General features: G+C 42.0%; 2 protein-coding genes across 2 annotated transcripts in view; both read left to right on the top strand.

Annotated features, from left to right (window-relative positions):
* Positions 1-1,472: 1,472 nt before the first annotated feature.
* On the top strand, positions 1,473-5,995 carry LOC118404371. The gene is made up of 7 exons (XM_035803441.1): positions 1,473-1,849; positions 2,679-2,804; positions 3,444-3,558; positions 3,732-3,817; positions 4,367-4,486; positions 5,089-5,238; positions 5,762-5,995. Exons 1-7 carry the CDS (start codon positions 1,688-1,690, stop codon positions 5,993-5,995), a joined length of 993 nt encoding a protein of 330 aa, XP_035659334.1. The 5' UTR covers positions 1,473-1,687.
* Positions 5,996-6,302: 307 nt separating this feature from the next.
* Positions 6,303-13,480, top strand: part of LOC118404370 — a 178,752-nt gene continuing 171,574 nt past the window's right edge. The window contains exons 1-2 of the mRNA XM_035803440.1: positions 6,303-6,584; positions 6,936-7,063. The gene's annotated coding sequence lies outside the window, so the exon portion shown is untranslated. The remainder of the gene's footprint in view (positions 6,585-6,935; positions 7,064-13,480) is intronic.

Here is a 13,480-nt window from a genome sequence, read left to right as displayed (position 1 = left end):
TCTCCGGGGCATGGTGAATGATGTAAATCACCGTGTGGCTGATACGACACGAAGGTTCGCCAGGCCTCCGTCCGGGTGATTTGTAGTGAATCACCAACTCCAGACAGAATGGTTTGCTCCATCCACACCGCACCATCGCACATGTGGGGGTTCTTTAACGTGCATGGGGTGTGACTCTCCCCATACACGGGACCTCCATTTAACGTCCTATCCGAGGGACGACTCTTTTTTCTTCACTTGAGTAAAGTGAGGAAAGTCGTGTAAAGTGCCTTTCCCAAGGGCACAAGATCGGTGGCACGGTAGGCGGATTCGAACCCGCAACCTCTCGGTGCAAATCCGGATATGCTACCGCTGCTCCACGCGATCACCACCTAAACAGGGTATCCAGTGATATTATGTCGATGGACGGTAATTTCAAATTGTACCATTTTCAAAATATTGCATTATCTGTCGACTTGGTATCCCTAAATACATAGTTCTCAAAAAGAACGGATAAAGGTTACCCTATGGATAAAGGTGAACTAGCGTTACATCCATACGTAGTCTGACTCTTATCGTGTTGTAGCATTAACAAAGTTCCACTTCCAGTGTGATCTATTATTATGAAGTCGAATTACCAGAGTAAATTAGATGTTTATATGTGACGTTACATTTAAATGTGTATGATTGTTACATGTTTACATTTGTTACTATTAACCTGTACTTAGCCCAGTGGGGCATAAAATGTGCAATAAAGGTCTTCATTCATTCATTCATTATTCATCAGTATAGTTAGGTTCCTATCATGTTCCTGTCCTGCATGCCCTTTTGGGCTAAATGCAAAAATTCGATTGTGTTACATGGGGTACACTACCAAAAATGATTTTGTTTGTGTATCTTGTTTTTCTTCCTCACAGAAAATTTATCTTCCAGGAAGAAAGTTATTCTGTCCCCAAGAAATCTTAGAAAAACGTGATTGTTCATGGGGCATGCAAATTTTTGCTTGAATTTTCTAGACTTTTTTGAGATTAATATTCTTACACCAAGAATAATTTTCTGACATCAAGAGCAAAAATTATTGTATTTCTTAAGAGTTATAAAAAAAGCAAGCATTTCTAGAATTTTTTTCTTGCATCATAAGAAAAAAACAAGAAGATTTTGCTTAAAGTTCCAGAAAATTCTGAAAAAGGTGTGAGAAAAATTTTCTTCACCAAAGAAGAATAAGAAAATTGTTCTTTGCATGAGAATTGAGATTTTTTTGAGATTTTCTTTTGCTTAGAATTTTATTCTACATTTTAGTCCTGACTCCTGCAAGAATATTTTTCTTCATATAAGAATTGTCCATGGGGTAAGCAAAACAAGCAAAAATCATTTTTGGTAGTGTACTGAAGGCTAAGTACTATTACATGTAGTGATACAAGGAAACAATTGGATAAACTAAACATCTAGAGCTATGCTATAACAGTATATCTATTGTTAACATATCTCTTCCCTCTTCTTCAAACCCATGTACACGAACTCACATAGTTCTTGTTGTAAAATGTTGTCTGTGGCTGTCATTATACAATTATAAATAGTTCGTCTTTGGTTAACTGTGTACATCGTGAATCTGCATTGAGAGCACTGGTGAAAGAATTGCGTGTATCATTGCATAAAGGTCACTCTAATATAAAACGGACTTTTTTAATTGCAGATACATGCACCGACCATGTCCCAGCTCCAGAGCTACCTGGATAAATTCTTCCCGTACCCGGATGGCGAGTTTTACCGAACACTTGCGTTAGGAGACGCGCAGACTGCGTTTAAAGGATCCATATTTGCCTCGGCTGTGACCGGGGCTTTGGCTTTTAGAGGAGAAAATACGATTGAGGTAATTGCTGTTGATATATCTATATCTTTCTATTAGAATCAACTTTGCTACGTACTCATTTGCAGTCATTCCGATGAAGATAAGCTCTTAATAAAGGCCCCTTCACACCACACCCAGGAATCAAGCAGAACCAACCGGAATGAAGGATTTTCCAAATTTGATCCACATTCGGGTAGGGATTCCAATTGTAGCCTGGTATCCAGCCGTAATATAGCTCCCGAGTCTCTTGAGAGAGAAGAGACTCGGGAGCTATATCAAACCGACAATAGCGACCCATACAGTCCTACATTTTCACCATTACCAAGAAGCGAGAAGAAGCCGAACTTTTGTGTCAGACTAGATTTGTGATACTTTTGTATGTATATATCTTGACTTGTTGTGACCTGTATTTAGCTCGGTTGGGCAAAACTGTACAATAAAGGTCTTCATTCATTCATATATTACGGCTGGATACCAGGCTATTCCAATTGACCTTACACCCCCTTCACATGAGGTTGCCGTCTGAATGTCTGTATATTCCGTGGTATCCGTATTACATGTGTAGTTGTGTACTATACTATTAGATTGCATTCCAGAAATTCTCACTGCATTCCTGATATTTGTGCCCGGCACCCATTCTTATTGCCTCATTCTGGCAGGATTTGGAGTGGCTTCCCGTTTTGGTGCTCCCTCGAATGAGATCAAAATGCTTTGAATAATGTCGGGATACAAGCTTTAGCTTGGCTGTTAAATGTACTACTTCGATATTACAAAAGGTTACTTTTAAACAGCTTGGTGAAATTTTTTCTTATATCGTTGCAGTCATTGATTTGTAACTTGCATTTTACAGGTTGTTGACAAGATTATGGAAGGGCTGTCCAATGTGGCAATAGATGACGTTGAGAGCATCAACGGTGTGACCATTTCCGCCTTACTGGCGACCGTTATTCCTGAAATGGTGTCCGGGAAGTCTCAGGTACGTGTGTGTGTTTACAAATGTTTGCTTAATTACCAATTACGTTTCTGTACTTCTTTCTCCATCTTGATGATCTTGAAATCTTTTTCTAAAGCCAAATAAGTGGCCTGGGGTTAATCTCCAAGCAGATCCAACGGTAGCATAAGATAGTATCAAAAGCTGCCAGAGGAGTGAAGCCGGCCTAGGTGTGTGTTTGGCTACCCCCAGTGGCTGATGACTCCCTTTGGGTACCTGTACTCCTTAGGCAGCTTTGATACTATCTGCCACTGGTAAATCTGCTTGAATATTAGCCTGGAATGCCGTAATGTCCGGTCCTCAGGGGTTTTTTATGTTGTCTATTCAATGTTGTACATGTCTGGCTCTGTCCCTTGCCTTGCGCCCATAGAATCTTGAGTTCCATGCTTTAGTTGCTGACTAAAGCATAGCGTTGTATAAGACCTGAGTTACGTATTTTACATCTAGTTTATATCTTTTATGATATGTCATAATCTTTACATATCATATAATTGCTTGATATCTGCTGTGTGTTATTTTTATTTCACACCTGTTTGGTATATTTTACATCTTTGAATATAGGTAAGATACATAAAGGTAAGAGAAAAAAATCACTTTGCAAAATTAAACGTGCTCTGTGTGTAGGTATTGGCAGCTACCTACATAAAGGATGCCTTCGGCAAAACAAGGGAACTCGCAGATGACCTGGAGGAGAATCCGATGGGAGATATCAACAAAATGTCGGCGGTAATGATGTCAGGTCAGTCAGCTATATCAAGATTGTGTAATATTGAAAAAAAAAACTATTCAATATTCAAATGTTCACCTGCTTTACTATATCTACATTTTTTCATTACGATTGTAATCACATATATACTATAAAGTTAAGGACCGAGAAGCGGCAAATATATTCTTTTCTGATGTCTTACTCAGGATCTGTGAACGTGTTGTCTGCCTCAAGCACAATGGCCGAGAAGGAACAGGTGGATGACAACACATACTCCTCCAATCTAGCCTACGTGAGTGAGCTATGTTAACCTTTACTTCTTTACATAGCACACTTTTCGTTTCGGGTTTTATAATGTAGTATTGTGTATATTCTTTAAATGTTTGAACCAGGTGCCGGTCCCTTGTTTCTCACAATCAGTGCAATCTAGTCACCATCCAGTTACGTCATCCACCTCTTTCAGACTTGTCATCTTCTAATTATCTCTCCTTTTGGCCAATGGCCTGTAGATTGCTAGCCTATCTATAAACACTCTTCAGACTTCACCATATTCTCTCCTTAGCAATTATCTTGAGTGCTTGGAAGTTCGATTCCTCTCTTCTAGTTATCTAAGTGATTTGGTGAAGACATCTTGCGTCAATGAAGGTTAGACATCCAGGAAATAAGATGCGCCAAAAATCAGTTACTCAAGCAACTGGATATGAATTTGAAAACTGTCACCGTATCTTTTTTGGTCTACCTGCTGGCCTAATCTTTTTAGGTGTCCGGATCCATTTAAAGATTATTTTTTTACATTGGCACTCTGTTTCGGAGTAATAACTAAATGTGTCTCACGTTTCAGAATAGAGAGGCCACTACGATATCGTTCCAAGCCCTGGACATCATGGATGACATTTATCTAAACAAGCTGATGCCGGAATTCTCGGATCAGGAAATCTACGCTGATTTTTCTTTATCAAAGGTAACGTTAGTTGACCTTTATTCGCTGTGTACCTAAATTCGTTACTTTGACAAAAGATGGGCAGATCTATTGAGGGAGATGTTATCAAACCTTTTCAGACAGTGGTTCGAGAACTTAAGTCTCTCAAGTTTGCATTCTGTCGATGTAACCAATATTACAATTGGTAAATCACCTCAACGTGCCGCTTTTAAAAGCAAACGAATCATGATAGATACACATTGAATAGAAAAAACTCTATTATTCCTTTTTTCTACTACTCTTCTTTAAAAATGTGCCTTTGTATTGATATCTAATTCGTGGTAGTTAATTCGTTTTTTTTTTAATTTTCAAGATTTTAATAGTCTCCTTAATGGACTACCAAGGATGGAAGGACATGGTATTCTTTGGTTAGCCAAAATGAAATACCATGACTGTAGCCAAGTCTGGTTCAACCGATTTTGCCCTCTTTTCAAACAATTCTAAAGAAGTTTGTTGCCAAACAATTTTATTTTTTTACGTATTTTCATATAGTACCTAGCATTACCTTTGGAAAGATAGTAGTTTTTTTATACTACTTTTGATACTATTATTATACTCAGTCTGTTAAAATGTTATGCTATCAGTTGCATCTCAAGATCAAGCGGGAGAACCGGACGAGGATGTCGGGGAGAGTGTACCTAGTTGGAGGAGACAGCGATTCTCTGGTCAGAGTTCCTTCCTTCCCAAACCTGCTCGGAGATTCCTGCAATGGGGATCAGGATGTTGGGATCCAGGTAAGGCTATGTGGATTTGATTATATGGATAACATCTTCTGGAAACCCCAAAACGCGACTTAAATTCAAACCGGGGTTCGGTCGGGTCCAGAAATACCCCGGGAGTTGCGAGGTGCCCCACAGGGCCACGTAGGGACCTAAGCATTATACCACCGTAGATTTGCAGTTATGTCTTGATGCAACAGTTGTATTAGTATTGAATGAATGAAGACCTTTATTGTACATACATACCCACTGGGTTCAGTACGGGTCACAATAAATGATACAATGATACAATGAGTCTACACTACTCAAGAATCGTATTCTACTGCGTACATTCGGCTTCTTCTCGTTTCTTTGTGATATTGAAAATGTAAGAACAGATATGCTTTATACGAAAAGGTTTGTCTAGAATCATAAGGAATATAGATTTGTCTATATTACTTAGATGTATCAAGTGGGGGGGAATTAGTGAATGTCCACACAATAAAGTATTGGAGCGTAACGGCATGATGTACATCATTAAGACAATTTCATCTTTCAGTTCTTAGAGTCCAACTTCAACCCGTTCGAGTACTCCAACAACTCGCAGGAGATACGCACTGACGTCACCGGTCTGGAGGTGAAGTGTGGTAACCGGACACTTCCGGTTTCCGGTTTGAGTGAGCCCATCGACATCCTGACCAGACGGAAGAACGAGAGTCTGGATGGATCCGTGTATGTCTTCAAGGCGTCGGTATCACTCGGCAACCTGGCGGTGAGTTGGTTTACTAGCTAATTGCCTTATCATTCATTGCCTTTATGGGGTAGTTTGCCGTAACTGTAGAGTGTTTTGCCCAGAACCCAGATAGAGGTACTTTCCGGTTTTCTTGCCTCCGCATATCACTGTATTCAAAGTGTTTTGCTGCCGGTGAATTGATGTATTTTCGTTAGTAAATATCTAGTTGAAGACGACCTAAACTCAGTCCAATGGGACCCATAGCTTCAATGGTATTCTTGATCTTTCCTTTTTGGCCAAAAACGGGATTCTAATGTTGAACGTATTTATCATAACTATCTTATTATGATATCATTTCAGGTGTTCGAGTTCCTTGTTGGAAAGGAACAGTCAACTTTGGGCTTCTACATCGACTTCAACTCCGCCCGATTTCCCCAAGACGTTTCGCTATTTCTTTGCAAAGACTGCGTACCTACACAAGACGCCTTCAACTGGACAGCCACGCTGCCCGTTTCTGAAGACCAGATCGTCTCAGTTCCGTGGATAAACGGAACGAACCTCACCTCCAGCCCCTACCAGTGGCTGCTGCATGGGGAGGAGGTGGACATCACGGAGTATGACGTGGGGAACCTAACAAAATTTGGCATTGGTAATATTGTTTACTGGCATGCCCACACACACAATATGATTTATCTATTCAAACAATATAATAATTTGAAAAGAGTAAATAAATATTCTAAGTGGTATATTGTCAGTCACACATTATTTATGTTTTACCCCTTTTGTATTCTTATAACCGATGGAACCAATTCAGTTTCCTGATATGATTTCATTTATGCTAATGCTGAGCCAGAAAGAAAGCGCCTCCTATCAGTTTCTGTTGGTAGTACAGCCAACACTTCTTACATTTGGTAGCCTTGTAACCCGCTGTCTTTATACAAATGTGGTGATATCAATTTTAATAACAACTATTATGTTGAGCCCCTTTGTATCACCACAGGAGTGCAGTTTGGCTCTAATTTGGACTTGGACGAAGAAGAAATCATCGATTTTTCTTTGACCGTCTTTGAGTCATCCTGCGTTTACTTCGACGAAGAAGTCCACTTGTGGCACAGCGATGGGTGCGAAGTATGTGCTTTTGTTACGTTACTAATGATTCCTACGTTAATAAAAAAACACTTTTGATGTATAAAACCCTTGATTGCCAAGGAATGTTGGTTATGATACATAGGAACAAACTTGTGACACCATAGGTACACCATAGAAAGCAATGTCATCAATTCGGCAAATTATTTCCAACATAGCATGCTGGCAATTACACTAACAAGAAAAATATGAAATAGACGTAAACGGGTCCTCAGATTTACGTCACTCGCTTTGGGTGCAAGGCTGACCATGCTTTTTTGTCTTTGTTGACCTGTTGAATTCAGGTCAATGGAGTAAAATAGAACGTTTCTGTTGCAACAAACCGTATCTATTTTTGTTCTGTCATGTCAATTTCTATCAAACTCTACCAACATCGTTAACTTTTAATCCCTCATCTCTCTAGGTCGGTCCGCTGACTAACATGACGCATATCCACTGCCGGTGTGATCACCTGACCAAGTTTGCCGGGTTTGTTCCGCCGAACCCGCTCAACATCGCGCAGGCGCTGTCTGCAAACGTCCTGGAGAATCCGGCAGGAATGATTCTGGTTCTAGCCGTGTTCGCGCTGTACCTGTTTGGAATACTGTTAACAAGGAAGGCGGACAGAAGAGACTTACTCAAGGTTTATACTTTAATCAAATGTAGTCTCTTTTAACATCGCTCTTTCATAGGGGGTGGATGGGGGCCGCTGGTTTGTGATTTTCAACGTTGGCCAATTGGGTTCTCTAATGTCGGGAGAAAGAGTTGCCAGTTCTGGCATTAAAGAACCTTGGGAAGTTGCAAATCGCGAACAAATGAATGCTCCCGTAAGAATATTCAAATATGAATAAAAGTTGTTGCTGGAATGGGGTGCTCTCCGTGACATTACGATTACGTGTAAAAAGACAAATGTAGATTCCTTTCATCGAATATCTATTTTTCTAAAAAATATTGAAACAGTGCGCAAATGCCATTTTGATGGACAGAAATAGGTAACCGTTGTTCTCTTTTATTTGGAGTAGGCTGGAGTGGGAATACTTCCGGGTCATACTCTGAACCCGCGGAAGGAATGTCAATACGTCATCACTGTGTACACCGGCTTCCGGGGGAATGCTGGGACAACTGCTGAGGTAGTTGAATTTTGTTTTCATCTGCAAAGAGACTGTCATGAAACTAGCTTGCTCCTGCTCTTGTTTGTAGGTTCCAAATCAAGCATAGAAATTCAAACAAGCATCCGCGAGCAACTATGTTGATGCCTGGTGATTGCAGACATATCTCTCCATTCAAGGGCGTTCTAATCCCTACATGACTCGGCTCTTAATCAGTAATAGTCAAACTCACGATATTACTCTTAATTGCGATCTTTTATCTGTAACCAAAAGTACGCAATTCAGCCGTTGCAATTTGGCTCCTATTTGACTGGTACAATGAAGTGATTGGTTAAACCTTTGAAAGGCAAAGATCCTACTTTTAAAATTGACTTAGGGCAAAACTGATGTTGCATAATGTTGTTTTAGGTAACAATAGTCCTCGGTGGACTTACCAAAGAGAGTACCCCCTTCAAACTGCGGGACGAAAAGCGGGTTCTGTTTGAGAAGGGAAGCGTGGACTCGTTTCTCCTGTCTACAGAAGAACCTTTGGGAGATCTCTCCCATCTGCGCGTGTGGCACAATAATAAAGGCTACAGTCCGGGATGGTGAGTAACTTTTTTTCATACACCAATGGTGTAAGATAGCGTACCTTGTCTCTGTGTAGAGAATCTCCAATAGGGACCTCTGCCGATATGATCACGATTACCACTTTTGTAAGTAGGAAAGCAATCTCAATCCTCACTCAAACATGTATGTCAGTGAAATAATTGTCGTGCAATAAAGTTCTTCTATAAGAAATTATCATACACAGTTTTTAATGTGTTGTTCGCAGGTTTTTGAGCCAGATTGTGGTGACGAACAGGGCAAGAAACAACACAACGTATTTTCTGTGTAACAGGTGAGTCCTTAACACGGTACGAAAAAAAACTCATTAAATCAACCCTTGTAAATTTAGAGTCGGTGGTATGTATGGCGTTACTGGTAGAGCGTTGGGCTCGATTGTTTCTGCACGCCAAAGTTCTGTGTTTCCTGTAGATGGCTGTCTGTGGAGGAGGATGACGGGAAGGTCCACCGGATCATCCCCAGGGCTGTACCTGAGGACCTGAAGAAGTTCCGCAACTTGTTCCTGGCCAAAAGCTCGAGGTAGAGAATTATTAAAGGATTATTCAATGCCTCATTTCGAGGTATATATGGTGTCATAAGGCCTGGTCTTTTGCTATAACTATCGCCGAGTGATTATGTTACGTCTCAGAAGTTGATAGACATTTCTTGTTTTGACTAGGGACATGGGCGACGACCACAAGTGTTTTCTTTTCGTAGGTCACCCAACGCGATCATTAATGTTCTCTTAAGATTCCCTAACAGAACCAGAAGTCACAAGCGATCAGGGATAGAATCATTTTTTGATAGGCAGTTCTTTTTTGAAAAGGGACATGAATGACGGCCACATGTGGTTCTCGGTGGTTGGCCGTCCTGCCCGGAGCCCGTTCACCCGTGTCCAGCGCCTGTCCTGCTGCCTGACGCTGCTCTACAGCACCATGCTCACCAACATCATGTTCTTCGGCCGCGGGGACGACTTCGAGCCGCCAGAACCAATCAGATTCGCTGGGGTGGAGATCAACCCGCCTATTTCACTTCCGCAGGTATGTGGAACTTGTTCAACCTCAAACTCTCCCATTTTTTACTCACTCACCCACCCACCCACTCACTCACTCACTCACTCACTCACTCATTTTTTAATATGATTTCAGATCATGATCGGCGTACAGAGCGCTGCCATCATCCTGCCCGTCAATGTCCTTATCGCCTTCCTGTTCCGTAACTCCGGTCCGCGGGGCGACAAGAAAACCGACAAGAAGGCACAGGAGGCAGGTGCTGATGATCGTCGAAAGGTCAAATCATCGCTACCCTGGTGGACTGCCTATATAGGTATATTCTTAATTGTAATCCTCTTTTTAAACCATTTGCTACGATGCCAATAGTCACTCACTCACACTCACAACCCGCTTGCTCCTGAGAGCGTGGCGCCTCGACAATAGTGTTCAAATGATATTGTACCCCAAAGATCATTTACTGTCCTACGATCTTTCTACTTTTCTTCCGAAATCCATTTTAAAGCCACCCGATTGAGGTATGATCTGTCATCCTCACGGCATGCCAAAACGACCGTATACGTAGCCTCCTTCACCGGCGTCTGTAGGGCCTTGACGGAAGTTTTGTGGGGGAGGGGGGGGGGTGGTAGTACTCGGGCCGGTATCTTACTAATTGGTAGAATGAGTACAGTGTCAAGATTTCTACATCAAACCTTTGCCTTTCCTGATAATGTTTTGCTCAAGGCTGGCTGCTTGTGTGGACCGCGAGTTTCGTGGCGGCGTTCTTCACCGTGCTGTACACCCTGAGTTTTCTGTACCAGTACACACTCCTAACATCTAGTACATACACTATGACATGTTTCCTGTATGGTTTTCCTCTACAGGCTGGTTGCTTGTGTGGACCGCGAGTTTTGTGGCGGCTTTCTTCACCGTGCTGTACACCCTGAGTTTCGGCAGGGCGAAGGCGGAGGCGTGGCTCGTCACCTTTCTGACGTCATTCGTGACCGACCTGTTCCTGATGCAGCCCTTCAAGCTGCTCATCGTGGCCGTCATTTTCGCTTTGATTTCAGAGGTATCATTTATTATAGCACTCCTTATAGTTTTGTGAATAAACTAAGACCTTTTATACAGGTTGAAACAAAAGTATACCTCTAAGCGAACGTCTTTGTGATAATTTCTCATTTTTAAACAAAACAGACGCCAGTCGAAGATGACGAGTCTCCAGCAGAACCTCTCGAACCTGGTGAAGAGTTTCTTCAGTCCGGCACACTTGACTCCAATGAGGTGTGAATTCTTCTGTTATAAGATAAAAATAATCTACAGCTAGTTATGATGAAGTTACAACTAGGAAGAAGTTGGTCATATAGAATGACCACACATGACCATATACCGTGCATGTGCACATGTGACATATACCGACGAGTTGAAGCGGTGAGACAGACAACAACAACAACAACATAATAATAATGTATCTTGAAACCGTTTGTCCTGGACGGTATATAGTGCACTACTACTCTCATAATCATCACAAATCATATACGACACGAAGTATATTATGGCCTTTCTATATTATAATATCAAATCATGAACATTGATAGTGATGATACCTTCTACATGTGATCAGAACGCTTTGTATTTTGCCATTCTAAGATGGTGTCGAATACACCTATGCCATCGACAATGCGATGGCAGACAGCGTCAGGGTGGAAGCGGTACCTCTGGAGAGAGAGACCAGAATCGTATGGTGTACAGACGATACAGGTGTGTCTTTAATGTTGTATCAGTTAAAAGGCTGCACCGCATTTCATAAGTTTCTCTAAAAATATTATACCATTGATATGTAAGTAGAAAGTATGGAGAAATGATATTCTAGTATTATCATCTAGGTACACATGGTTGACTTGGTTCGTGTATCGCAGAATTCGGAATCTGGTTGCTTTGACTCACCGCCGGACGAGTCCACTCTGGCTGAGCAGCGACAGAAGAGCGCAGAGAAACGCAAGAGGCGCGCCGCGGTACTGGAGGTTCTGGTGTTCGGTCTCTTCATCGCTGTTGTCATGGCAACATCATACGGGGAACGGAGCCCCATGGCGTTATACATGACGCAGAATGTGGAGAGGCAGATACTGGAGACGGGCGAGGTTGGGTTCTTTGAGGTTGGAACTAACACACTCTCCCATACGCATTCACTCAATCACATCCTAAGACTCACTCACTCAATCATCTAACAACTCACACCCACTCTCACTCATTCACCAACTCACAGCTACTCATGATCAGTCACTCATTCACTCACTCGACATTCACGTGAATGTAGAATCACCAAGCCTTCAGTATTTGAGTGTATCGGTCCCTAGACATTCCAGCGTTTCTTTTGGTACGAGGGAGTAGTGGAGGTTCAAAGATCTCGTCTCGGATATTCAGCATAGTTTGTTATACGTAGTACATACATATATACACACTTGGAAGTCTTCTCTATGCAATAATCTAATCCGTATAATTGTAGATCGCTGACATCCCATCGTTTTGGTCCTGGATGACAACCGGGTTGATGCCCGCCCTCCACGTGAGAAGCTGGTACAACGGCAGAGTCAGTCCGGACGCCAGGTTACTTGAGGACATGGTCACCTACCCGCTGGGTCCCGTACAGCTGTGGCAGGTGCGATTGGAACCAGGTGAGCTTTAAGAAGTTTCGTTGATTTTTTCCTTTTGAAAATGGCATAAATTGATGCGAGCGCGGATGCCATCCATATAATCAAATCAAAATGGCCTAAGGTACTTTAAAGCTACCGCTGCTCGAGTGTAAGTAACATCTGTGACGCCGGGTGATGTAAATAGCACACGTGACTCCCTGAGCAGTGCATCATAAGTTTCACTAAGTCATAACGTGACGTCACACAAGCAGTGGATTGCCCATTCCTTGACAAAGACTGGTGCTGATCAGTCGAAAATTTGTCCAGTGTTGGAAATTACAATTCAACTTGATTCAGAATGACGTCTACCAACACAGATGAACTGTCAAGTTATGCTATATCTTAATTTTTAATGTGTGTGATATCCTTACTCATAGGACAACACTGTGCACCGCCCAAGCAAATGCTGAACGTGACATCGCGTTGTAGCGTGCCGTATTCCCTCAGTGTGGCCGATACACAGAACTACACCTTACTGTGGGTTCCCAACAACACAACAGCAAACGGAACTCAAAACACAGTCTGCAGTCCCTCCAGCTCACAAACATCTCGCGAATTACACAACTGCGCGAACAACGTGAGCCCGTGGAGGTACACTTACGCTTCACTCACAGATGGTAAGATCTTAATTATGGCAAAAGTAGTCTTTTACCTCTCTGACCAAAGTTATGAACCCATTTTTACACCAGGGTAAAGTGAGGAAGGTCGTGTAAAGTACCTTTTGCAAAGGCACAACGTTGGGGGCACGGCGGGTATTGAACTCGGAACCGCTGAGGTTTCGAACCAACGCTCCACCAGTTACATCACACACGATGCTTTTCTTTCTTCCTGCTTTGACAAAAGATGCTGATGATTTTATGTTAGTGTAAACCGGGCTCTTTGAAGAATCAATTAGTGCGCTACAGCTGCAGAAGGTTTAACCTTCATTCGCTGAAACAAAAGGAATAGATACGCCGATGTAGGTTAGACATCCAGGTAATAAGATACGCCAAAAAAGTTTACTCAAAAGCACTGGATATGGTTTTGAAACGCGTACAGACTGTT

Source organism: Branchiostoma floridae, chromosome 17 (assembly GCF_000003815.2).
Source record: "Branchiostoma floridae strain S238N-H82 chromosome 17, Bfl_VNyyK, whole genome shotgun sequence".
Classification (NCBI taxonomy): domain Eukaryota; kingdom Metazoa; phylum Chordata; class Leptocardii; order Amphioxiformes; family Branchiostomatidae; genus Branchiostoma; species Branchiostoma floridae.
This window is presented reverse-complemented; position numbering and strand designations above follow the sequence as displayed.

Bases quoted from the DNA above. Each gene is read 5' to 3' on its own strand.
- LOC118404371 (XM_035803441.1), top strand. From the start codon at position 1,688: ATGTCCCAGCTCCAGAGCTACCTGGATAAATTCTTCCCGTACCCGGAT. The intron at 1,850-2,678 runs GTAATTGCTGTT...TGCATTTTACAG, and splicing joins GAGGAGAAAATACGATTGAG to GTTGTTGACAAGATTATGGA. The intron at 3,818-4,366 runs GTGAGTGAGCTA...CTCACGTTTCAG, and splicing joins ACTCCTCCAATCTAGCCTAC to AATAGAGAGGCCACTACGAT.